The sequence below is a fragment of the Puma concolor genome, chromosome D1 (genome assembly GCF_028749965.1).
Source record: "Puma concolor isolate L17-30 chromosome D1, mPumCon1.1.hap2, whole genome shotgun sequence".
NCBI lineage: Eukaryota > Metazoa > Chordata > Mammalia > Carnivora > Felidae > Puma > Puma concolor.
In genome coordinates this window covers 10,876,788-10,903,746 of record NC_141676.1, presented here as the reverse complement: position 1 = coordinate 10,903,746, position 26,959 = coordinate 10,876,788, and the positions used below count along the sequence as shown (strand labels likewise).

Below are 26,959 nucleotides of genomic sequence, written 5' to 3'. Positions count from 1 at the left end.
GAAACCTGGCACTCTCTGGGGTCCTCTCCATTGTGAAGTACTCTCTGATCTGGACTAAGAGAGGAGGCCCTTTGTGGGAGCGAGGATGGAGAAAATGAGCTTTTCTTTATTCACTGTGGTAGGCAAGATGCTAAGATGACACCCAGTGACCCATGCCCTCGTGTGACTCCCTCTCCTTGTGTATGGGTGGGACCTGTGTATAATGGGATGTCACTCCTGTGAGTAGGTAACCAATCAGGTGACTTTGAGTTTATCAAAGAGGATATTATTCTTTGGACATTTTGCCAAAGAAGACATACAGATAGCCCGTAGGAAAAGACGCTTAACGTCACTAAGTATCAGGAGAATGCAAGTCAAAACCACAATGAGATATCACCTAAAAACCTGTCAGAATGGCTAGAATGAAAAACGACAGGAATTAAGTGTTGACAAGGATGTGGAGAAAGGAGAACCCTTGTACGCTGTTGGTGGGAATGTAAATCGGTGCAGCCACTGTGGAAAATAGTATGGTGGTTCCTCAAAAAATTAAAAATAGAACTACCATATCATCCGGTAATTCCACTATTGGGTATTTACCCAGAGAACACGAAAACACGAATTTGTAAAGGTATATGTTTACTGCAACATTATTTGCAATAGCCAAGACATAGAAGCAACCCAAGCGTCCACTGATAAATAAAAGGATAAACAAGATGGGTACGTATGTGTATATGGATGGAACACAGCTCCATCCTTTTCCAAGAAAAGGATGCTGTCCTGCCATTTGCAGCAACACGGATGGTTACGCGAAGTGAAATAAGGCAGAGAAAGACAAAGACCATATGATTTCCCTTCCACGTGGAATCTAAAACACAACACAAAACCAGATTCTTAAACACAGAGAACAAACTTGTAGTTGCCAGAGGGGAGGAGGGTGGGAAGACGGGCGAAATAGACGAAGGGGATTAAGGGGTACCAACTTCCAGTTATAAAATAAATCAGTCACGAAGATGCAGAGTTAGGGAATATATCCATTATACTGTAAGAACCTTGTACGGTGACAGATGGTGACCACACTTCCTGTGGTGGGCAATCAGTAATGAATAGAACTGTCAAATCACTAAGCTGTACATCTGAAACTAACATAACACTGTATGTTAATTATACACCAGGGGTACCTGGGGGGCTCAGTCAGTTAAGCGTCCAACTCTTGATTTCGGCTCAGGTCATGATCTCAAGGTTCATGGGTTTGAGCCCTGCATCGGGCTCTTAGTTGACAGTGGGGAGCCTACTTGGGATATTCTCTCTCTCTCTCTCTCTCTCTCTCTCTCTCTCTCTCTCTCCTTCTCTCTGCTTCTCCCCCACTTGCTCTGTCTCTCTCAAATTAAATTAACTTAAAAAAAAAACTAAAAAAAATTATTCTTCAATTAAAAGAAGGACATTATTCTGGATAGACTTGACCTTATCATGTGAACTTTTTAAAAGGAACTGAAGGCATCAGAGGTTTTCACTCTCTTGCTGGCCTCAAAGTAGAAGTGAGTTGTGAGTTCCACTGCTGAGAGGAAATAAACTGCGTCATGGGAGCATGGAAGAGGATGAGAGGGCTCTGCTGAGACCGCAGCCCTAGCCCGCTTGTTGACTACAGGCTTGTCAGACCCAGAGCAGGGGGGGCCAGCTGAGGTGTGCCCAGGCTCGTCACCCATGGAACCTGAGAAGTAATAAATGTGTGCTGTTTAAGCCTCTACGTTTCTGTAATGTATTACACAGCAACAGGAAACTAATACAGACAGCTTCAAGGGAAGCCTGATACTCACCCCGCCAGGATGACAACAGGTGACTTTGCATCCAAAGGCAGATAGGGTCAGAGCAACGAAGAACTCTAGCACGGTTAAAAGGAGCACCACAGCATCCAGACTCTAGGAACAAATGCATAGCCAAGAACCGTGAGGAACAGAGATGACACGTTTAAAACACTGACCGTCTGGGGTACCTGAGTGCCTCAGTTGGTTAAGCGTCAGACTCTTGGTTTTGGCTCAGGTCATGATTTCACAGTTTGTAGGTTCGAGCCCAGCAGCAGACTTGGCACTGACAGTGTGGAGCCTGCTTGGGATTCTCTCTGTCTCCCTTTATCTCTGCCCTCCCTGGCTCGCACGCACTCTCTCTCTCTCTCTCTCAAAATAAATAAACAGACTTAAAGAAAAGAAAAGAAATCAAGCGCTGACCATCTGATTACAATGCCAAAAGAGAAGCCCTGGCCTGAGGTCAGAAAAACTGGCTCCTAATGGCAGCCATACCCTTGGCCAATTCTTGGCCTGTTGAGTATCACTCATGCTTCCAGTTTTTCCATTAATAAAACAATCGCTGTTCCCTACACTCTACCTTCCACTGCTATTGTAGGTACAGAATGTGAAAACTATTTAAAGGGGCGGGGGCGGGGTTAGGGGCATAAAGATAACTTAGTTCTTTCAAGCACCAGAGGTTCCATAGAGCTGACACAACAGTATCATCTCCCGTCTTGGTAGTTATAGGCAGAGTCATAATTGTGGACAGAATATCAATAGACCAAAGAGGTCCACATCTTCCTCTCCAGAAGCTCTGGAGATGTCTCGTTACATAGCCAAGCAGAATTAACTTTGCAGATGAAATGAAGGTTGGTTATTAACTGACCTTGAGATGGAGGGATTATTCTGAGATTATCTGGGTGGGCCCCAAATAGTTAGAGAATCCTTCTAAGTGGAAGTGGGAAGCAAAAGAGTCAAAGTCCAAGAGACATTTGAAGATGCTGCACTGCTGGCTTCGAAGATAGGATTTGACCACAAGCCACGGAATGTAGGCAGCCTCGAGCAGCCAGCAAAGGCAAGGAAACAGATTCTCCCTCGCAGCTTCCAGAGAGGAATGTAGTCCTGCCAGCACTTTGATTTTCACCCAGTGAGAACCATTCCAAACTTCTGACTTCCAGAATTGTATGATGGTAAATTTATGTTGTCTCAGGTCACTAAATTGGCAGTAGTTTGTTACAGCGACAAGAAGAAACTAACCTAACAATGAACACCCAGTTAGTCAGTCTGTGACCCATCTCCCCAGAGAACTGGCTTTGGGCTTATCTTCAGCCAATACATATGGTCAGATTTGAGAAACACTAGGTAGTCCTCTTACTACCCTAAAAATCTGAATTGGATGCCTGGAATTCTTTGGTCTAAATATTCTTTTTCTCTCCATGGATAGGGATCATACCTATCTTCTTGTGGAAAAGTCAATAGACCCAAGAGTCCAGACACAGTGACACAGTGTGACACAGACTCAGCTGAGCCTTGAGAATATTTGCATTTGTCATTTCCTTATCTATTTACTCATCTCTTCAACATATCATAGCCTCTATGTTTCAGGAATTGTCATAGGCACAGAAGACAGAACAGCAAATAAATAGACGATTTCCCTAACCTTGAGGATGCTACAATCTGGTAGGGTAGACCAGGAATTGACAAACTTTCTACAAGGGGCCAGCTAACACATATTTTAGGTTTTACAGCCCATAAGGTCTCTGTCACAAATACTCAATTCTCCAGTTATAGTACAAGAGCAGCCACAGATAATATGCAATCAAATGGATGTGGCTATGTTCCAATAAAACTTTATATTCAAAAAAAGAGTCAGGCTGGACTTCCAACAAAAAGTAGCTAAAATATATATAATACATGAGTTTGAGCCATATAAAGCCGCTGTCTTTCTAGATCAAGCAGAGTTGATCATTGGCAACTTCATACTGTTCTGCCTAATGACTCCAGATAGTGTGTGCTCTACTCTTTCCTACAAAGAGCTCACTTTTTCACTCTCCTTAGAATCACATTCAAAAGTAAGCCCTTGGGCCTTCATCAACCTCTAGCTGCTTCCCAAAGTTTATTTCTTTTAAAAACATTTTTTAATGTTTATTTATTTTGAGAGAGAGAGGATCCCCCAAGCAGTCTCTGCGCTGCCAGAACAGAGCCTGACATGGGGTTCAAACTCACGAACTGTGAGATCATGACTGAGCTGAAATCAAGAGTCAGATGTTTGGGGCGCCTGGGTGGCTCAGTCGGTTGGGCGTCCGACTTTGGCTCAGGTCATGATCTCACGGCCCGTGAGTTCAAGCCCCGCATCAGGCTCTGTGCTGACAGCTCAGAGCCTGGAGCCTGCCTTGGATTCTGTGTCTCCCTCTCTCTCTGACCCTCCCCTCTTCATGCTCCATCTCTCTCTGTCTCAAAAATAAACATTAAAAAAAAAATTAAAAAAAAAAAAAGAGTCAGATGTTTGACCGACTGAGCCACCCAGGAGCTCTGTGCTCTCCAGTATTTCTATATTTTCCTCCAAGGAGCTTCCTACTGGTAGGAGCCTGGTCCCCTTCTTTCATCTCCCAGAGCGCCATCTGTAGGACCCACCATAAAATATGGGCTCACAGGTCTGTGGAATGACTGTGCAGGTGCCCCGGTAAGAACAGACCAGATACTTCAGATTCCAGGAACCCTAATGGATTTGCTCTGCTGTAAAGCCAGGCAGAAAAAGTGTTCACACAATAGGGATACGTGACAGCCTCTGGGAGAAGGTGATTGAGAAGAAGGTGGAACCAGCTACTTTATTTATAGGGCCTCTTGTTCAAAAATTATTAAGAACTTCACGACGGCAACAGTAGAGCAGTAAATCAGGTGTATCACTCTTCTAACTGGTAAGCCCCCTGTGCCTGCGCGGGTCCCACACCCAGGCAGCCAGCCCCACGCAGCTGGTCCATTCCAGATTTTGTCCTCGTCTACTGTGCCCTTGTAGACCTCAAGTAGAGAGAACTGCAGAAACTGAAAGTAGGCTTCTTCTTCAGGAGGAGGAGAGAGGACACTTGAATATAAATACAAACAGGGGCATCAGAGGCAGGAAGGCACAGAATCTCATCTTGCCCTTGTCAACTTCTCACCATCTGATCTTAGGGGGGAAGCATCTAAGTTCTCGGAAGAAACCCTCTGATTCTGAGGAAGCGGCAGGAAATAAACTTGCACTCCATAAGAGCTGTTAGAAATCTTAAGAGGAGTGGAAATTAGTTTAGCAGAGACACTCAAGAGATTATTTTGGTGTGACTGGATGGCACTCAGGATATATCTAGGATTAGAGGAGGCAGTGCAACTGATCTGCATTCGGGATAAGTTTGGAAGAATGCGGAGGTTCCACGTGTGGGTGAAGACAAGGGTCAGTGAGGGAGAGATGAGGCAGCACAGTGAAAGGCCGGAAGGTCTCATGCAGGAGAGACAAAAGGAATTCAGTGGTCCTGAGAATGGATAATAGACCTAAAAAAAATTTTTTTAAGTTTATTTATTTATTGAGAGAGAGAGAGAGAAAGGCAGAGGGATAGAGACAGAGACAGAGATAGAGATGGGGGGGGGAGAGAGAGAGAGAGAGAGAGAGAGAGAGAGAGAGAGAGAGAGAGAGAGAGAGAGAATCCCAAGCAGGCTCTGCACTGTCAGCCTGGAGCCCCACGCCGCACTTGAGCTCCCAAACTGCATGATCATGACATGAGCAGAAATCAAGATTTGGACGCTTAATTGATTGAGCCACCCAGGTGCCCCTAGGCTTTTTAATAATAAAGATGCTATTGCATTTTGGTCACAGCTGTGCCACAATAGCGCCTCCCTCCCCGTGCTTACCCAGTGGCCCACAGCTTCACCACCCGCACACTCTGGTGGAAGCGGCAATTTGGAGAACAGAGCCATTACGATAATACCTAAGTGAGGGCAGGTGCTACAGCCAAGTAGTGAAATACAGAATGGAAATTGAGAATTTGCCAGGAGTGGGATATTGAGGCTCAAAGGGCTTAATCTTTCAAGAGCATCCAGAGAGGTGGGGAGGGGTACTAGGTCATTCACCACTCATTGGATAATGTTCAAGACAATTTTACTCTATTATTAGAGAACCAGGTAACTCCATCAGGGAGCCCTGGGGACACACAGGGATTGACATCTGGGCTCCCTTTTTACAGTGGATTGCAGAATTGGTGATTTCGAATTAAACAGAAAGGAACAACAACAACAAAAAGATGAGATGTGGGCCTGCCTTCTGAATAAAAGATGGCCCTATTCTTCAATCATTTCCAATTTCCCAAAGTGAGTCATTTATCAGTTAGGGAATACAGTGTGGTACTTTTGCCAGGGCCAGGGCTCCTGTGCCTGGCTTCCCCTACAGTATCGCAGGAAGAGAGGAAGTGCTCACCAGTAAAATGGCCATGGCCATGGAACAACTCTCCAACCTCTGATAAAAGATGCAGGCAGAGACACCTGCTTGAAAGTCTTCCAAGGAGGAGATAGCGAAGGGGACCCCTACTCCGGCCAAGACAGAACTGAAGATGTTTAATCCTAGGCTAGTTTGAATCTAGAAAGAAAGGAAAATCAAGTCAACAATCCAACAGTATCCACGGGGGTGTTTCCATTAGCCACGTTGCACACATCACTTCTTGCCCGCCCCCCCCCCCCCCCGCCACCCCCCCCCCCGCACCGGTCCCCCTTCTCTATCTTGATGACTGGACTGTCTCCTCTCTTGTTTCTTCCCTGAAACACAAGCCCTTTCAGGTTGTCTCCTGCCCAAACACAAATATGATTCTGTTGTTCCCAAGCTTGAATCCTTCAGACAACCCCTAGGCCCAGGAGATAAACTCTTTTTCACATGCCAGCTGGACAGATCTGTCTGCGCCCAACTCCCACGGCCCTCTAGGTCAGGTGCCTGGCTCCACCTTCTTTTCCAGATGCTGCTTGCCTCTGACGCCTCTGCGCTTTCTGTGGACGACCTCCCTCTGCTCTGCATTCCTTTTTCTGCATTCTCTTCTCTTGGTGAAGTTGTGGAAGCTTCTTAGAACAACCAAACTTCTCCAAGAAAGCATGAGAGGCTTAATGTGGCTGTAGCGTGAGGGAGATTTTAACAGTTACAGCTCGACAAGATGCTAGGGAGACAGACCGAGGTCAGATTTGGAAAAACCATACAGGTCATGCTCCATCGTCTGATCTTTATCCTTTGAGCAAAGAAAACTCAAATATGGTCTCTAGCCAGCAAACACATTGGTTGAGATCTAGGCCTTTGCCTTTTATTGGCTTTGTGAAAGGCATATTGGCATGAGAGTTATGTTTGAAATTTGTTTTTCCTTACTGAACAGACTTAACGTGAATTCCTTCCCCTACGAACCAAAAGAAAATCCTTTCTGTACACAGTCAGAATACACATTTTAATCAATAAGTCAATAAATATTTTGCCACACCAGCACGTGGTGCCACTGTTATGGGCTGAGTCTCAAGGTGCAGGCTCTGTTTGACGGGTCCCATTTTTACATTCCTTTTTAGGAATTCTCTTTATTTTCATAAAGAGTTTCTCAGCAACTGCCTTCCCGTATCAGAAATTTTATGATCAGCCATTTTTTTATTATAATTTCTGGAATACCAATGCAGCTATGTAAAACTTATAATCTCTCTTGATTTTTAAAAAACAAACAAACTCTATTTTCTACTCGGGCAGAATACATACTTGGTTAATCCCTCTTTTGGAACAAAAACACACACACAAACAAATGAAGAAAGCAAATATTACTCACCAGACCTTTTGTAGTTCTAATTCCTGCTACAACTGACAAGGACCCTGAAATAATAAACTAGTAACAAGAGAAAAAAAATGCAGTTAAAAAACCTTTAAACAAAAATTTGAAATCCCAACTTACTAACACTTACCCCTAACTGGGATAAATATGTTAAACAGACCAATTATATTGGAAGAAACACCAGAGATTGCAAATAAGTCTCCTCTTTTCCCAGAAACAACGGAGAAATTTTACCAGATGGATGCACAGGAGAGTTTATCAAGGCTTTCAAAAAAAGTCTCTCTGCAATGAGGGCCTTGAAACATAGTGAAAGTTTCTAAAATCCTGACATGAAGGAACCCTAATATGGTACCAGAACTTAATGAAATATTATAAAAGAAGAGAAACTAAAGCTTCTGTCTTAAAATATGACTATTAAAAGTTGTAAATAAAATGGTAGCAAAGAAAGTTTTTCAATTACATATTAGATGTTGATTATATTATTCCGTGTGGCTCCATCATTCGGGTAATTATTTTCCATATAGCTAAAACAGCTGGAATCAAGTTGATTAGACCTGCTGTCTTAAACTATTTGACTGTTGAATTTCTGGATTTGCTTTCCAAATTTGATTTCAGGAGTTTCAAAAATTGTATCTTAAACTTTTTTTTAATGTTTATTTATTTTTGAGAGAGAGAGAGAGAGCAGGGGAGGGGCAGAGAGAGAGGGAGGCACAGAATCCGAAGCAGGCTCCAGGCTCTGAGCTGTCAGCACAGAGCCTGACACGGGGCTTGAACTCACGACCGTGAGATCATGACCTGAGCCAAAGTCACAGGCTTAACCGACTGAGCCACCTAGGTGCTCCGAAAAATTGTATCTTAATACCAGAAAAAAGACTGATCTAATGAAACAGCTTGGTAGATTTCTTCAAACATTTCTCAGTACCAAAACATGGAAATGGTTAGGGTAAACTAAGTCACTTCTGGAAAAAAAAAAAAAGCAGGGAGAATCATCCATCATATTATATGAGATGCATCACGACTATGTGGGGTATTCTTTCAAATGTCCAGATATTTTAATATTGCATATTATTACAATTTACAAACACAGATTTGAGGAGAAAATTCACATGCTAATTGTTATTTATGTTTACAACGTGAAGACATTTTATATCATTCAACATTCTTATTGAGTTAACCATTATTTATAAAACATGAAGAGCTTCATTTGCTATAACACGATGGAACATTTGTCTCTAATATTAGACGTCTTTATCATGCTAACAGGGAAACACTAGGGCCATCTCTATTAGAGTCAAAATCAAGATAACGATGTAGATGGTTATGTATTACTCTCCTTAGTATATTAACCAAAATAACTACATAAGAGAGATATTTGAGGAAAATGTTTACAATTACTGTTAGTTAAATATGAATATGTTATACTGCAGACCTCCAAGAGTATCAATTAAAAACAACTATAAATGCTAGGAAAATTTGTTAAGGCACATGGGAAGAACATTATAAACAGAAATTATATACAAATATGCATGTATTTGTGTGTTTAAAGATAAAATTTAATAAGAGAACCTCATTTAGCATAGCAAAAATATATGAAGTTTCTGAGAGAAAAAAACTTAACAAGGAATGTGAACAATATAGATGAGTAAAACTTTACAATGCTCCAAAAATCCACCAAAGTCTACTGGGTTTCTTGTTGTGAAATAATCAGTGCTTTCAGTGTTTAATCTATTCTGGTTTGGGTCTTTTGCTACATGCTGCTGTGATATCCTGATACATATTAAATATTTAATCTGCCTGGCTCTACGAGTCTTACGTTATTATTCCTACCTGAAACATGAGAAAATGCAGTCAAAAGAAGATTAGATATCTTTTTCAAAGTTAGAGAACGACAAAATAGGGTTAGGATATAATTCCAAAGCTCAGGATGTTAGCAACTATTTTATGCTGTCTCCAACTATATCAAAAGGTACTCTACTCACCATCACTGGCCTCCCAATTATGTACACGTCCAGCCCTGAAACAGAATGTGTGTCAGAAAGTGGCAATACGGCACTCATCTTTATTATTTCCAGGCTGAGGTTCGTCATGGCAATCAGGATCTGCACGACCTAGAAATGATGAAGCAAAAGTAAAAACTGATTAGCTACCACTCCCTTTCCGACCACCAGGTCACCCCTCTTCTCCGTCTTCTGAAACAGTCAGATGGTCATATTTCCCTGTCGCTTTGCTTTCCTATAAAAAAACTACGGATACGTTAATTTACCCAAGGAGCTGCTTGGGATGTCTATCCCAGTTGCCTCGGTCATTTTCAAGGTAAAAAGAATGTACCAGGACCTACCCAGAGGTGCTTTACTGACCCCCGGGGCTGCTAGTCTACCATAGCTGTTGATCTCCTTTACATACTACACTCTCAGACGGCAGTGACCCAGGAATCAGGAAGCAATTAAAAATTATTCGAGCGAGGGAAAATAATGTGAAGGAAGGAGTGTACAGGAGAAGAAAAAGAGAAGTGCAACGTGATACTTTCTCGGTGTCTAGGGCCGGAGGACACAAGTGAGTCCAGGGCTCTGAAAATCAAAGTGCTGGAGTACGGTCATCCCACGGCATAAAAAGGATCCAAAGTGTGTTGTGATGACTCTGCCCCCTTGGTTTAAAGCTGGGGCTAGAGATAAACCCCTGTACTCCCTGTCCTTCCACCTGCACTAACCTGTCTTTCCTTAAACTCTCCATTTCTTTTAGGCACACCGCCCCGCCCCCAGACTCCAGACAGAAATGCAGAGGGAGCTGAAGAATTTTCATCCTCCGAGGAGCAGGTTAAGAAAATTCCCCAGAGATAGTAACAATGCGGGGCAATCAGCTATCAGGAAGACGTGCTGGGTGGACACCAGCTGGCCGACATGTGGCCTTTTTTTTTTTTTTTTGCTGCCTCTCTCCGCTGAAGCTAAAGTTATCACAGATGATGCACCACCCTAGAATCCATCCCAAGCCACTATACTCTCAATACAACTAAATTAGAAAATATAACAGAATATCATATCATTTTTGAGTGATAGGGCCTGAACATCATATACCCAGGCCCCTAGGGCTGGCTGATGTATTGTGAGGCTAATGGGACAGAGTATTTGGCATTAAAACTCATCGGCTATGAGTTTACAACCCGACTGGCCTCTCCCAGATCTGTAACTGACTTACCCCAAGGACTTTGGGCTCCCCCTTCAAAAACTTCTCTGGCATCCTTTTCCACAGATGTGACTGGATAACAGAGGGCTGCTCCAGCTGGTACCCACCAGGACCAGCCTCTGATATGGTCCCTTCCATTCCTTGCATGGTTGCCATGGCGGCAGAAAAGGGGCTGCGGTAAGAAATGTAATTTAGGATGAGGTCCTGGAAATGACAGGATAACCTGGGGTCTACATTCCCTTCCTGCATTATACAGCTATTAGAACATCTTTACAAAATGTTGTTCTTTTTTTTTAATGCTTATTTATTTATTTTACAAAGGACTTTTTTTTAAATGTTTTTTACATTTATTTTTGAGAGAGAGAGAGAGAGAAAACGCAAGTGGGGGAAGGGCAGAAAGAGAGGAGGACAGAGGATCCGAAGCGGGCCCTGCGCTGACGGGGAGAGCCCAAAGTGAGGCTCAAACTCACGATCTGTTAGATCATGACCTGAGCTGAAGTGGGATGCTTAACCGACTGAGCCACACAGGTACCCCAATGCTTATTTATCTTTGAGAGAGAGAGAGACAGAGGCAGAGACACACCGCAAAGGGGGCAGAGGCATAGGGAGAGGGAGACACAGAATCTGAAGCAGGCTCCAGGCTCTGAGCTGCCAGCACAGAGCCCAGCGCAGGGCTTGAACTCATGAACCACAAGATCATGACCTGAGCCCAAAATCGGATGCTTAACCAACTATGTCACCCAGGTGTCCTTGCAAAATGTAGCTCTTGCAAGAGCCAGCCAGGAAAGAGGAACAAGAAGCACCTTAAGGACAGAAACAGAGAAAGAGAGAGAGAGAGAGAGAGAGAGAGAGAGAGAGAAAAGAGAGAGAGAAATGCCATGTGTCATCAAGATACCAGAAAGCACTGAAGAGAGGGAAATCCAGAGAGAACTGAAGTGAATACGCGGGCCCCTCAAATACATGAAGTCCGCACTTATTATCTCTGTGTCTGTTATTGTATATCCCCTTGATGTCAGCCATTTCTCCTTTGAAAGGTAAATTTTATGATAGGAATAAACTGTGTTCCTGTGTATTGTAAAATCTCCCTTTTTGACTCAGAGCACAGTTACGTTCTCTGAGCTGGAAACTTTCTCCAGGTTCATCTTTACTAAATATGATTTATTTAATCTTGGATCCTACTTTGTAAACTCTGGACTTTGCAGAGAGAATTTACAATCCCAAATCACAGCCTTGGCACTGAGAATTTAAATCTCTTGCCCCCATTAAAATGTTTTAAATCCTGATTTGCTAATGCATAGCAAGGGCACATAAAATTATTTTTCTGAGACTCAGAGCACAAACATTACACTCTTATGCTGCTTCCTCTCCTCAATATAGTAATCCCAGTCAGATTATGTGGCAAAACATTTAAACCACCTGAACACTTTATTCATTTGCATCCGTATTCAGATGTCGCATGGCTCACATCCATAAATTTTGAGGGAAGTGAAACTTAAGTCTTTGCAAAGCCACCATCAATTTTGATACCATTTATGCTTCCCTGAAGCTCCATAAAAGTCTCAAGTTTGGACATGTGTGCTCTTTCATTTGTAGCACACAGTCAAAGAGTGAACATTTTCTCTGGAAAGCATTATTAACCTTATTTACACATGCTAGGCCAAAGGAAATACATTATTAGTGATCTAGCAAAAAACCTGGTGGAAATAAGAAAAACAAATGAGTTCATTTCAGAAACAGAGAGGGGAAAAAAAGTCCAAATGAAAATAAAGATTAATCACTTAAAACATTAAGTTAGTTTTAGTGACATATGTTCAAAGTCTGGAAAGCAGTACAATGAACAGTACAAAAGAGTAAATCAGAAAATAGTAAGCAAAGTAAAAACCTTGCAAATAAGATGACAGAAACAAATAATTAATTAACTCATAAGGAATACGTAACATGAAGGAGAATAAAACAGAGGATATAACCCAAAAGTCATTGTTTCTTCTTCTGTTCTAGAAGATTTCCAAAAGTACTACAGAGAAAGAAAATCAGAACTCCATTTTGAAACTGGGACACAACTAAAATGATCATAACTCAGACGAAGTAATTGTCAAAAACAGTGAAGGTTGCACGAGGATGAGTTTGGGGCAAATGCAGAAAGAATATCAAAGCAGGAAGACACCACGCCTCGGATTTCAGAGTACGCTTCTCAAAGACAAGAAGCCTGCTGAGGTATAAAACACACGCTCTTGTTTAGCATCCTGAGAATGAATGCCACCTGCGGACAGCTGCAGCTTCCCTGGGCAAGCATAGTTCTGAGAAGTCAAAGTTGGGAACACCAGAGAAAACACATCAAAAGGCCACTTTTGTAGACAGCCATCGGTGTCTGAATAATTCTTACACAGGAGTCCTCAAAGAAGGAAGCAAGTATTCTTGATGGAAATCTCCAAGAAATCCTACAGATTAGATTCATCTGAGTGTATCATCAGAATCAAAGACCCGCCAAGTGCACAAAGACCAAGAGATTTTGGTGAGGAGAAACACCAAGTGCCTCAGATATTATGATAGTCGGATACAGAAGATGTAATAACTATGGATGAAATAGTCAAATAAGAACAGAGTCACAAAAATGAGAAAGCACAGATAAAGTGCAAAAGTGATGTGACAAATTCAAACGGGAAGAAAACAATGTTGATGTTAAAAAAAACAAAACAAAACAAAACCAACTTGGTAAATGTGTTACACAGCAATGGACCACTGAAAAGAGAATAAGTGAACTAGAAGATAAATCTGGAAAAATGACCCAGGAGCCACAGAGACAAGGAAATGGCCATAATAGAAGAGATGTGAAAGATCAGAGGTACAGAATTACAAGGATGTTGCATGATACGAGAAGGAATGGTTAACAAAGAAACTGGTAAACATGCATGGATACATATTGTTTGTACAAAAATAAGAACTACAATATCTAACTCATTAGGTTAAACAAAGGACAAAATATAAAATACTGGACCCCCCAAAAAATCAAAACTTGGGACTGGCATGATGACAATTGGTCTTCTAACATCCTTGTTTTATTTGGGTGATGGATGAAGATAGTAACTTTAGATTTCAAGTAAGGATGAAAAAAATCAAGAGTTACCAATAAAGATAAGAAGTGGGTTGTGTAATTTTTTCAATAAAGAATGGAAAATATTATGAGAAAAGTGAATGATAAAAGATAAATGTGCTCTAATCAGCTAAAAAGGCAAGAAGGGAGATAAAATAAACAAATATAAACAAGACCAACAGAAAGCAAAAATATGGTAGAGGGACAATTGCCTCCAGAATTTCCCATTGAGGACATCTGAAAACCTACTCTTCTCTAAAAGCACTGAGATCCCTCCGGAAAAATGTTGAAAATCAACTTTTTCAGAACTCTAGACATTGAACAAGATCTTGCGACAATCTAAAAAGCATTTATCCAAGAAGAATGGTTGAAATTTTGGTTAGCATATTGAACTCTGTCATTTTTCCTTTGTGGTAAAATATTCACAGGATAAAATTTGCCATTTAAACCAGTTTTAAGTGTATAGTAGCTTTAAGTGCACTCACAAGATTGTGCAAGAATTATCACCATCCATTGCCAGAACCTTTTCTACTTGGAGCTGAAACTCTGTACCTACTAAAGTAACTCCTTGTGTCCACCTATCCCCAGCCCCTGGTAAAGATTACTCTACTTTCTGTGTCTAGGAACTGAATTATTGTAAAAATCTCATTTAAGTGGAATCATGCAATGTTGTTCTTTTGTTACTGGCTTGTTTCACCTAACAAGATGTCTTGGTCTCACTTATGTTGCAGCCATGCGTCAAAATTTGTTTTCTTTTTAAGGCTGAATAATATTCCATTGTATGTGTAAACCACACTTTCTTTATCTGAGTATTGCGTTGGTTCTATTCAATACTTACATCTTAGCAGTACTAAGTCTTCCAGTCCATGAACATGGAATGTCTTTCCATTTACTTGTGTTATCTTCAATTTCCTTTAGCAATATTTGATAGTTTTCAGTGTTGCATGTCTCATCTTCTTGGTTAAGTTTAAGCTTAAATCTTTTATTATTTCAATGCTTTCATAAACTGAATTATTTTCCTAACTTCCTTTTCATATTGTCCATGGTTAGTGTATAGAAATGCAGTTGATTTTTGTGTGTTGATTCTGTGTCCTGCAACTTTCCTGAATTTATTAGTTCTAACAGTTGCGTGTGTGTGTGTGTGTGTGTGTGTGTGTGTGTGTGTGTGTGTGTGTGTGTGATTGTTAGGGTTTTCTACATATAAAAACATGTCATCTGTGAAGAGAGATCATTTCACTTCTTCCTTTCCAATTTGGATGCCTTTTATTTCTTTATCTTGCCGAATTGCTCTGACCGGGACTTCAATTTCTATGCTGAATAAAAGTGGCAAAAGCAGGCATCCTTGCCTTGTTCCTGATCTTAGAGGAAAAGGTTTCATTCTTTTACCATTGAGTATCATTTTGGCTGTGGATTTTTTATATCTGGCTTTTATTATGTTGAGGTAGTTTCCTTCTATTTCTAGCTTTCTGCATTTTTTTTTATCATGAAAGGATGTTGAACTTTGTCAAATGCTTTTTCTGCATCAATTGAGATGATCACATGTGATTATTTATATCATTTTGTTAATATGGCATATTAATTGATCCATTCTTATATGTTGGACTATCCTTACATACTAGGTATAAGTCTGACCTGGTCATGGTATATAATCCTTTTAATATGCTGTTGAATTTGGTTAGTTCTTTGTTGAGGATATCTGTATCAATAATTATAAGGGATAGTGCTCTGCAGTTTTCTTGTCATGTCTTTATCTGGCTTTGGTATCAGGGTATTGCTGACCTTGTGGATTGACTTACAGGGTGTTCCCTCCTATTGAATGTTTTGAAAAAGTTTGATAAGGATCGGTGTTAATTGGTCTTTAAATGTTTAGCAGATTTTACCAGTGAAGCTATCTGGTCCTTGGCTTTTCTTTGTTGAGAGGTTTTCTTTTTTTTTTTTTAATTTTTTTTTTTCAACGTTTGTTTATTTTTGGGACAGAGAGAGACAGAGCATGAACGGGGGAGGGGCAGAGAGAGACGGAGACACAGAATCGGAAACAGGCTCCAGGCTCTGAGCCATCAGCCCAGCGCCTGACGCGGGGCTCGAACTCACGGACCGCGAGATCGTGACCTGGCTGAAGTCGGACGCTTAACCGACTGCGCCACCCAGGCGCCCCTGTTGAGAGGTTTTCAATGATTCATTCAATCTTCTTTCTAGTAATAGATCTCTTCAGATTTTCTGTTTCTTTATGAGTAAGTCTAGATAGACTGTGTGTTTCCAGGAATTTATCCATTTCATTTAGGCTATCCAAGTTTTGGGGAACCAATTATTCATTGTACTCTCTTACAATCCTTTTATTATTTCTATAAAATTGGTAGTAATGTCCTCTTTCATTTATAACTTTAGTTATTTGCCTCATCTTTTTGTTTTAGTTACTGTAGCTAAAAGTTTGTCAATTTTGTTGATCTTTTCACAAAACCAACTCTTGGTTTCATTGATTCTATTGTTTTGTTTTGTTTAGCTTTGTCATGTTTTAACTTTTCCTTTTCCCATTATCCTCTCACAACTGTGTTGCCCTGAAAATTAAAAGTCTTAGAACCATGGCAGCTATAGAAACCAGTCACTTAAGATCCTGTGGATGAGCTAGAACAAAATTGGAAATCCTTAAAAAGCCCCATCTCCAGAGAACTGTCACTGTTTGACCTGTTTGGAAGACATCAGGAAAAGCTCCACTTAAAGATCTTATCTTTACTTGAGTGACTCAAGGCTCATTCAGTGACAGAAGCCCTAGCCTCAAGGTGTTTGTTAAAAGCAATCATCAGGGGCGCCTGGGTGGCACAGTCGGTTAAGCGTCCGACTTCAGCCAGGTCACGATCTCGCGGTCCGGGAGTTCGAGCCCCGCGTCGGGCTCTGGGCTGATGGCTCGGAGCCTGGAGCCTGTTTCCGATTCTGTGTCTCCCTCTCTCTCTGCCCCTCCCCTGTTCATGCTCTGTCTCTCTCTGTCCCAAAAATAAAATAAACGTTCAAAAAAAAAATTTAAAAAAAAAAAAAAAAAAAAAGCAATCATCAGAAATAGTTTAATTCACAGCTTCTTGAGGCAGTGATACAGTTGGAATAAAGAAAAATCTGGTTAAAAAAATAACTAAAGGAAATAAACAGGAATGATATTTTTGCAGGGATCTTTGAAAAATTCCTAATAAATCCCTGGGAATCTAGAAGGCCATGCACATACGTATGTTGTATGTGTGCCCAGAAAAGACCTGAGGATTCCCTAATTCCTCAACTAAGACTTATTTTGAGGCTCTGTGCAAACAAGAAGGAAAGGCTAAGTTAGAGTTATAAATTAGTGGAGCATTAAAATTGCCCAGTGTGTGCACACGCAGAAATAAGTGACATATAGAATTAAAAAACAATAGAAGAGATTAACCAAATTAAGAATTGGTTCTTTGAAAACATAAACAAAATTGACAAACCCTTAGCTAGACTAACCAAGGAAAAAAGAGAAAAACCCAAATCAACAAAATTATGAATGAAAAAGGAGACATTACAACTGATACTGCAGAAATTCAAAGGATCATAAGAGGCTTCTACACCGACAAACTGAACAACCTAGAAGACATGACAAAACTCTTGGAAACCTATAACTTACCAAGACTGAATCAGGAAGAAATAGAAAATCTGAATAGACCAGCTACTAGTAAGGAAATACAATCACTAATAAAAAAAAAAAATCTCCAACAAAGAAAAGCCCAGCGCCAAATGGCTTCTCTGGTAAATTTTACCAAAAATTCAATTAACACCAATTCTCCTCAAACTCTGTCAAAAAATCGAAAAGGGGGAAACCTCCCAACTTCATTTTATGAGGCCAGCATTAGTCTGATCCCCAAACCAGAAAAAGACACTACCAGTGAAGAAACCAGGGACCAATATCCCTGAATGATCCATAATTTCTCATTAAAATACCAGGAAACCGAATTCAGCATTGAAAGCATTGAAAAGCATTATTCACCATGATCGAGTGGAATTTATTCTTGAGATGCAAGGATGGTTCAACAGATGCAAATCAATCAGTGATACATCATAGTAACAGAATGAAGGAAAAGAATCACATTCATCTCAATAAGATACAGAAACAACATTTGACAAAATTCAACATCCATTCACGATAAAAACTGTTAACATAATAGGCATAGAAGGAACATATCTCAACCTAATAAAGGCCATATGTAACAAGTCTATAGCTAACAACATATTCAAAGATGAAAGGTTGAAGGCTTTTCTTTTAAGATCAGGGACAAGACAAAGTTGCCCATTTTCACCACTTTTATTCAACATGGTACTAGAGGTTCTAGCTGGAGCAATCAGGAAAGAAACAGAAATACAAGATACCAGAATTGGAAAGGAAGGAGTCAAATTGCCCCTATTTGCAGATGACATGATTTTATATATAGGAAATCTTAAAGATTCAACCAAAAAATCATTAGATATAATCAATGAATTTATATAGTTGCAGGATACAAAACTAATATATACAGAAATCAGTATTGTTTCTATAAACCATGGAATTTATGAAGAAGAAATGAAAAAATTGATCACATTTACAATAGCATCTAACTAACTAGACTTAAAATAAAAATGTGACAAAAAAGACAATAGCATCAAAAACAACAAAATACTTATGAATAAATTTAACTAAGAAGATTAAAGATCCTTATGCTGAAAACTGCAAGACATTGATGAAGGAAATTAAAGACACATATAAGTGGAAAAGTATTCCATGTTCATGGATTGGAAAAATTAATACTGTTAAAATGACAACACTACCAAAAGCCATAGTGCATTCCCTATCACGAGGCTAATGGCTTTTTTTTTTTTTTACAGAAGTGGAAAACTCCTAAAATTTATATGGAATCACAGAAAATTCCAACTAGCCAAAGGAAAACTGAAACAAAGAACAAAACAGAAGGGATCACACTTCTGATTTCACACTTCCGATTTCAAGCTATACTATAAAGCTATAGTAATCTGTCAGAAAAACAGACAAACAGTCCAACAGAACAGAATTGAGAGCCCAGAAATAAACTCAAGCTTATATGGTCAACTACTATTGGACAGGGGAGCCAAGAATACTCAATGGAGAAAAGACAGTCTCTTCAACAAACGGTGCTGGGATAGTGGATGTTTACATGTTAAAGAATTACACTGGACCTATATGTTACACCACTCACAAAAATTAACTCAAAATAGATAAAGACCTCAATATAAGACCTCAACCCATAAAACTTCGAAAAGGAAACACAGGAATAAAGCTCTTTGACATGGGTCTTGATAATGAACTTTTTGATATGACATCTAGGGCACAAGCAGCACAACAATGAACAAGTGGGACTACACTAAACCAAAAGCTTCTACATATCAAAAGAAATCGGGGCGCCTGGGTGGCTCAGTCGGTTGAGCGTCGACTTCGGCTCAGGTCATGATCTCACGGTCTGTGAGTTCGAGCCCCGCGTTGGGCTCTGTGCTGACAGCTCAGAGCCTGGAGCCTGCTTCGGATTCTGTGTCTCCCTCTCTCTCTGACCCTCCCCCGTTCATGCTCTGTCTCTCTCTGTCTCAAAAAAAAAAAAAAAGAAATCATCAACAATGTGAAAGGACAACCTATAGAACGGGGAAAAATATTTGCAAACCAATATATCTGATACGGGGTTAATGTCCAAAATACGTAAAGAACTCATATAATTCGATTGAAAAAAAAAATAACCCCGTTAAAAAATGGGCAAAGGATCTTCAAAGGCATTTCTCCAAAGAAAGGACACAAAAGGCCAATAGGTACATGCAAAGATGCTCAACATCACTAGTCATTAGGGAAATGTAAATTGAAATCCCAATGAGATATCACCTCACACTTGTTAGATGGCCATCATCGAAAAGACATGAGAACAAAGCTGGTGTGGATGTGGAGAAAAAGAAACCCTTGTGCACTGCTGGTGGAATGTAAATTGGTGCAGCCACTATGGAAAACAGTATGGAGGATCCTCAAAATACTAAAAAATAGAATGACCATATCATCCAGCAATTCCACTTTTCCTCTTCTGGGAAAATATCCAAAGGAAACAAAAACATTAATTTGAAAAGGTATCTCTACCTTCATGTTCATGGCAGCATCACACACACACACACACACACACACACACACTGGATTACTCAGCCTCAAAAAAAAAAAAAAAAAAAAAAAAAGGAAATCCTACCATTTGCAACAAAATAGATAGACCTTGAAGACATTATGCTAAGCGAAATATGTCAGAGACAAATTCTGTATGATCTCACTTACGTGTGGAATCTTATTTAAAAAAACAAAACAAAACAAAACAAAAAACCCCAAACTCACAGAAAGAGATCAGAATTGTGGTTACCAGAGACAAAGTGTGAGGGAGGGGAGAAATGGAGGAAGGTGGTAAAAAGATGCAAACTTCCGGCTAACATGGCTACGTGAGTAGAGGAAAGGTGTTAAGAGAGTAAATTCTAAGAATCCTCATCACAAGGAGAAATTGTCTTTTTCCTTTTTCTTTTTATTGTATCTATATGAGAAGACGGATGTGAGGTGAACCTATTTTGGTAATCACTTCACAATATATAAATCGAACCATCATGCTGTCTTCCTTAAACTTATAGTGATGTATATCAATTATTTTTTAATAAAGCTGGAAAAAAGAAAACATGTCAGTTATTTCATCCTTACATCAGAGAGGCCAAAAGTATTGTAAAGGTAACTACTGATAATTCTTCTTAGTCCAGCTGAATGGGTACTTTGGTGTACTTCTTTTTAATGCAAATAAATGTCTGCATTGATCTCTCAGACATACCTTCAGACTGAGGATTTAGGAAATGTAGATCGTGTCTTGTCTAACATCCGTGGTGCTTCTTCCTCTATATCTCATAAGACTGTGAGCTTCCCTGAGCAGACACTATATTAAAATAATGCTTTCAAATGACTCTAACGGCCTTTCCATCTTCCTGTAGTAACATACATCCTGGTTACTCGGGGGCTGATGCTCTGGTCTTTCTAAAGAACTCTGCCTATAAATTTAGTATAACTGCCTACTATCTTCTTACCACAAAAATCTATGTGCTAATTACTTGGGGAAGGAAAATGCCCTAAGGACAAAGTGTGTTTACCCCCAGGGGATTCAATTTCCCTATATTCAAATATGAAGGAAGCCCAAACAACAGAGAAATTTCAGGTAGGTAGTTTTTTCCTCCGGATTGGGGAAGATTCCAAACCACAGTCTCACCACATCATTTGTGACACACATTGGGCTATTGACAACTACAGCATCTTTCTGTTGTTGTTCTTGTTATAGGTGTGGAGAAACCTAAAAAACTCCCCACTCTTCTACTGATACCAAATCTCCTTGTGGGTGAGCACGAACACCCGTCTCTTGTTTCCTAACATTTATCACCATTTTTCTCCTGGGTCATAACTGCCAAGGAGGGAACATGACAACGGAGGTCTGAAGGGGCCACCTCTCCTTCTTTGTCACACGTATAAAATAGAAGAGAGGTCCAAAAGGAGCCCTGAACTTGGACAGTTGGTTGGGGATGATAATGGGGTAGTAGAAACAGGAACCTGGGTAAGGAAAAAGTCTGGACTAGGAATCAAGACATCTGGGTTCCAGTCCTGAATCTTTTACTAACTAGTGTGACTCTGGATAAATCATTTCCCTTCTCTGGGTTTCACTGACCTCACCTGAGGAAAGTGCATGGGGCATAATTGCCTCCAGCTTCTTTCTGAGCTCAGGGATGTCAAGAATCCACAAATACTCTTTCCTTAGTGGACTTCCTCGGTTTATGGCTTGGTGTCTCACGAACGGTGCCCAACAGGGTTGGGGAATTAGGTCAGGCCACAGCCTACCCCAGGGCTGGAGTGAAACTAGCCACCCACCTTTGCCTGACAGCATCTCCACCAAATTCTGCATGAGGCAGAGCTTTTCCGAAGCTGAATTATAAAAATGACGTCAGAGACAGAGAATAAAGGCCAGGAAGAAGGGGCCTTGTCAAGAGGACATGAAATATCTAGTGAAAGGCATGAACCACTGCTTTCAGCTTCCTAAGAGCACAGGGATGGAGAGGTCAAAAGTAACTGAAACCACCTCATCTAGCATCAGCCTTTTGGAGCCTGTCCTTACCCCCACCCTCTGCAGCAAAAAAAATGCTCCTCAGCCCTGCCCCCCAAACACACATTTGAAGGCGCACTACATGCACCCCAACCCAGGATACCAGCTCGTGCTGTGAGAAGTGACCTGATCCTCTCTCATTCGGCTCCCAGGGATCCTAGAACCAGCCGATGAGAAAACCATCAGCCCCAGAGCCCAGGAAGGCAGGTGCCTACCTTTCTTCAAGACCGCAATATCTACCGCAATATCTTATGAGTGCCGGAGACTCTGGGCAAGTGCCTTCAGTCCACACACAACGCTTGCACCCGCTACACACCTCGGTCGGGTCAAATCTGCGTTCCTCTCCTGCAGGTTTTCTGAAGCCCAAAGGCAGTGCTGAGTATTTCTGAGATGCACAGCTGGTTCCTTTTTTTTTTTTTTTTTTTTTTTGTCGGAAGCACTAACTGATTCAGTGTCCCTAAAATGGGTGTGGATGTCTTTTGTGAAATTTGCTGAACAAGCAGTGACTGCTTCATACGGTCTTTTATAGGAAAATAATAGCATGCGTGAAACTGTGTCTATAGTCTACAGTGTATTATTACTATCTTATAGCAGGGGAAATCAGTGCTTGATGACTGACTGTGGGTCAGACTGCTCGAAGGTCTTTACATACACAAACTAATTTAATGGCATTTAAAACTCATTTCAAAAGCTCCTCTTCACAATTTCACACATTTTCACCTGTTCTCATCTCCCTAGAAAACTGCATGTTACCATTCTATACACAATTTAAATATATTATTTACATGAAAATCCAACATTAGGGATGAATGTCTGTAAGATGGCAACAAGTTCATTGCACAGCAATTAATAAGACACATTTCTAAATCGAAGAGGCATCCGATATCATAGAAAGAGCCTGGTATTTGACTAAGACAAAGCCGGTTCCAACCATTTATTCATGGCCTTATTATTTCTCTGAACATAAGACTCCTCATTTGCAATATGAACTCAATATTTTATATGGAGGAGAAAGCTAGTGGTGTTCAGTTCTTATTCATTAAACATTTTCTTAAAGAAAAATTACTTTGAGTCATCATTGTGCTATGTACTGAAGATAAAATGGTGAAAAAAAGGGGTGCCTGGGTGGCTCAGTCGGTTAAGTGTCCAACTTCGGCTCAAGTCATGATCATGCGGTTGCTGAGTTCCAGCCCTGCATCAGGCTCTGTACTGACAACTCTGAGCCTGGAACCTGCTTTGGATTCTGTGTCTCCCTCCCTCCCTCTCCCTCTCTCTCTCTCTCTCTGACAGTCTCCCATTCGTGCTCTGTCTCTCTTGCTCTTAAAAATAAATAAACATTAAAATTTTTTTTTAAATGGTGAAAACTGATAGACACAGTCCTGCCCCCGGGTAGCTTACAGACTACCAGGCATACAAACAAGTAAATACGCCACCATAATCCAGGATAACCAGTTCCCTGCAAAGTAGAATAGAATAGTCTAAGAGAGCTAATAGAATTGGATTAATTAACCCAACTCTGGACATGCAGAAGAGACTTCCTGATGAATGAGCAGGAGAATGGAAGCAGAGTTAGGGGATGAAGGGCCTTCCAACACCATCAGTAAAATGAAGAAAAACCAAAGGGCAAGAGAGATCATGGGGCAGTCAAGAAACTGAAAAAGCTTCATAATCACTGAAGAGCAGAACAGGAGCAGACAGTAAGAATAGTCAGATAACCCAGGGCTTTACATCACCTTCAGGACTTTGGAATTTATTCTAGTAATGAGAATTTATAAAGTCTTCATGTTAATGAATGCAGTTAAATCTATATTTAAAATTGATGAGATATTTACTATGCATTATGCCATATGCTTAAGATGTATGTCTACTTTGGTTTTCACGGAAGCTGAAATTGAACATCAGAGAGATGCATAGAATTGGTGCAGGTATGATTGAAATACAGTCCTGTCTAATTCAAAAGACTCTTGTTTGGAATCCGCTGGAGTTATCACTCTCCAAATGAAAAAAAAAAAGAGTTTTTCAGAAATATTGTCCTGGGCACCATGTAGAGAAACAATAGGAAGAAATAATACTGAGTCACGGAGGTAGACTCATGAAAGCTACAGTTATACATGGAACAGATGATAGTTACTTGAACCGCCACTGGGGCTAATGAAGTTGGAGAGAAGCAAATGCATTTGAAAGATTATTGGAGAGTAGAAATGGTCATACTTGGTGGTAGGATGGATGTGTAGGACAAAGATAAGGACAGGAAAGAACGACACTCAGATTCTGTTTTAGGGAGCTGAATGAGTGATAGGACCATTCACTAGGATAACAGACAAGGGCAGGGACAAAAGTACAGGTACAAATAGTAAAATTTTGAGTGTGTATAGTTTGAACTTTGTCAAGACCTTCAAAGAGGGTTGGCAGTTAGGAGTTGGCTACCTGGAGGGAGCCAGGGAGTGAGAGCAGGCAGCTGTATCAGGCAGAAGGATGAAATCACCCAGGGTTATATATAGGTGCAGACAGAGAAGACCAAACCCTTTGAGGGAAGATAAAACCAGTATTAGCAGAAGTAGAAGTTCTCAGAGGATAGAAAAAGGGAGCTAGGAAGGTATTAGGAAAGCGAGGAAAATGTGCCATCACAGATGCCAGAGGCGACAGAGAGTTTCATGACTTCAAAAGAGGCTGGGATGCCAGACTGATGGCAAGGGTCAGTCTCCTCTCCCACTCCAGATTGCATGAAATGCCAAAAAAGTTAGAGACAGCAGTAGCTGGCAAGTGATTTTGAAGAATTATGGAAACACAGTGAGGAGTAGAAATGACTTGACAGAGAAGCATGCACAGAATCTCTCTACCCCAAAGTAAGCACAGAAGAAAACTTCCATAGAAATAAGAGCAAACACAGAGTTCAAGTTCAGTGTCAGAAACTATAAATAACAGGGGGGTGGGGCCGAGCTTGGGGCAGTTGTTTAGGTCACTGATTTTTAAAATAATGTTGGAAAGATCTGGGTCAGTTGTCCCTTCCTCCCTCACCCAGGCACTGCACAGCAATGTGTTTTAGCCCCAAGGTTGAGAACTGTTTCCCAAGCAAAATTACAGTTCTGCTCCACGCAAATACACAGGATGGGAGAAGCAGAACAGAGGCAGGAATAACTTCAAGCCTCTAAAATAACAGGGGAAGAAGAGAAAGTAGGGAGGAGGGTCTCATGGAATTGGCATGCACATGGAAGTCCTGACTATAATTATACCCTCTAGAGCTAGGATTCTGATGAAGGAGGCTCAGAGGGCACCTTGGTCTAGAGAAGCAGGGTGCTCTCCCACTTAAGTCACAATCTACCTGCACACATGACCAGGCTCAGGGCCTGCTCCTCCCTCATGGTCATCGGATGTAGGCTGTGGTGAGCAGAATGTACATTCACTGACATGAAAAAAGCTATTACAAAGTTAAAGTGTGAATAGACACAGAGAATTTAAGGAAATCAGTACCATAAAAGAGAGTAAATAGATTAAACACATGAACAAACAAAAAGTGGTTTTTATTTTTTTGGCAACTGCTCTGTATTCTCTTATCTCCTCTTTATTGTATTATTTTCAATATGAGTATTTTTTCAGTATTTCTTTAATTATTGTATTTCTCCCTTCCATTAGTCTGACAATTTTATAGTCTTTGACTATGTGTTTACTTATAACTCTAAAAATCACAGCATGTATATCTGATTTATCTAATTCTGGTAAGAATTAAAACGTTTACTTTTCTTCCAGGAAAGACAATAGTAAGACTGTACATTTAATTCCAAATATATGAGTAAATGTATTATGTGTAATAAGTGACAAAGGTTTCAAACCAAATAAAAAAGCCAAAACTTACTTACTATTTTATTTTTTTTTTTTAATTTTTTTTTTTTCAACGTTTATTTATTTTTGGGACAGAGAGAGACAGAGCATGAACGGGGGAGGGGCAGAGAGAGAGGGAGACACAGAATCGGAAACAGGCTCCAGGCTCCGAGCCATCAGCCCAGAGCCCGACGCGGGGCTCGAACTCACGGACCGCGAGATCGTGACCTGGCTGAAGTTGGACGCTTAACCGACTGCGCCACCCAGGCGCCCCTTTACTTACTATTTTAAAGGTAAATCTTAATAAATACAACATAGTGAAAAGTAAAAGAATGAGAACAGATGTATCAGGCAAATCCTAAACCAAAGGCTTATTAATATCAGACAAATTTAACCTTATAAGTTATATATAGTATATAAATATATAGATATAATATTTATATCTATATAGTACAAATTATATAATCTATATAAATTATTATAGTCAAAATCTCCAGGAAGATGGAACAACTTTAAATGTGTATATACTTAAAAGCAGAACCTCTAAAAATATAAAGCAAAAATTGACAATCCACTGAATATTAGATGACATTTTAAATATACATAATCAAGAAAGGATATACAACCATAACATAGAAAGAACTCCATGTAAGTATCAGCTAGAAAAGAGACAACCCAGCATAAAATTGTTCAAGGGACTTGTCCAGGCATATCACACAAAGAGAATACCCAAATGGCTACAAAATATATGAAAACATGTTTAATTTCATTAGTAATCAATAAAATGAAAAGTAAAACCAGAGTTAGACACCACTGGACATGCACCAGAATCAGCAAATGTCCTTGAATAAAAAGCATCCCAAATATCAGGCTCCTTTCTCTAAGTTTCCTTATTATTTCCAGTCATTAATGAAAAGTCCCCAGAGATGATGAGCCACCCTTGGCTCTATAAATCTTTCCACCTATCTCTCCTCCTGTTCTTCAATTCCTGCCACTGGTGAAGCCCAACCAGATGGCAGAAGTCACCTCGACTACGACCACTTGGTTCCAAGATGGATTATTCTGGTATTTCCAAAAGCGTTTCAACTGAAAACTAGTCTCTTGAGATACTTTGAAGGGTAACATAGGAACGGGCAGATTCCATGG

The 26,959-nt window shown here is 40.4% G+C and overlaps 1 protein-coding gene across 1 annotated transcript in view; it reads right to left on the bottom strand.

Moving 5' to 3' along the window:
• The window catches only part of LOC112852120 (membrane-spanning 4-domains subfamily A member 4A-like), a 46,187-nt gene that overhangs the window by 1,471 nt on the left and 17,757 nt on the right, over window positions 1-26,959 (bottom strand). The window contains exons 2-6 of the mRNA XM_086677297.1: window positions 10,766-10,925; window positions 9,553-9,681; window positions 7,571-7,627; window positions 6,205-6,363; window positions 1,794-1,895 (exon numbers count right to left, since the gene is read on the bottom strand). Coding sequence (XP_086533423.1) covers window positions 1,794-1,895; window positions 6,205-6,363; window positions 7,571-7,627; window positions 9,553-9,681; window positions 10,766-10,925 — 607 coding nt within the window. The remainder of the gene's footprint in view (window positions 1-1,793; window positions 1,896-6,204; window positions 6,364-7,570; window positions 7,628-9,552; window positions 9,682-10,765; window positions 10,926-26,959) is intronic.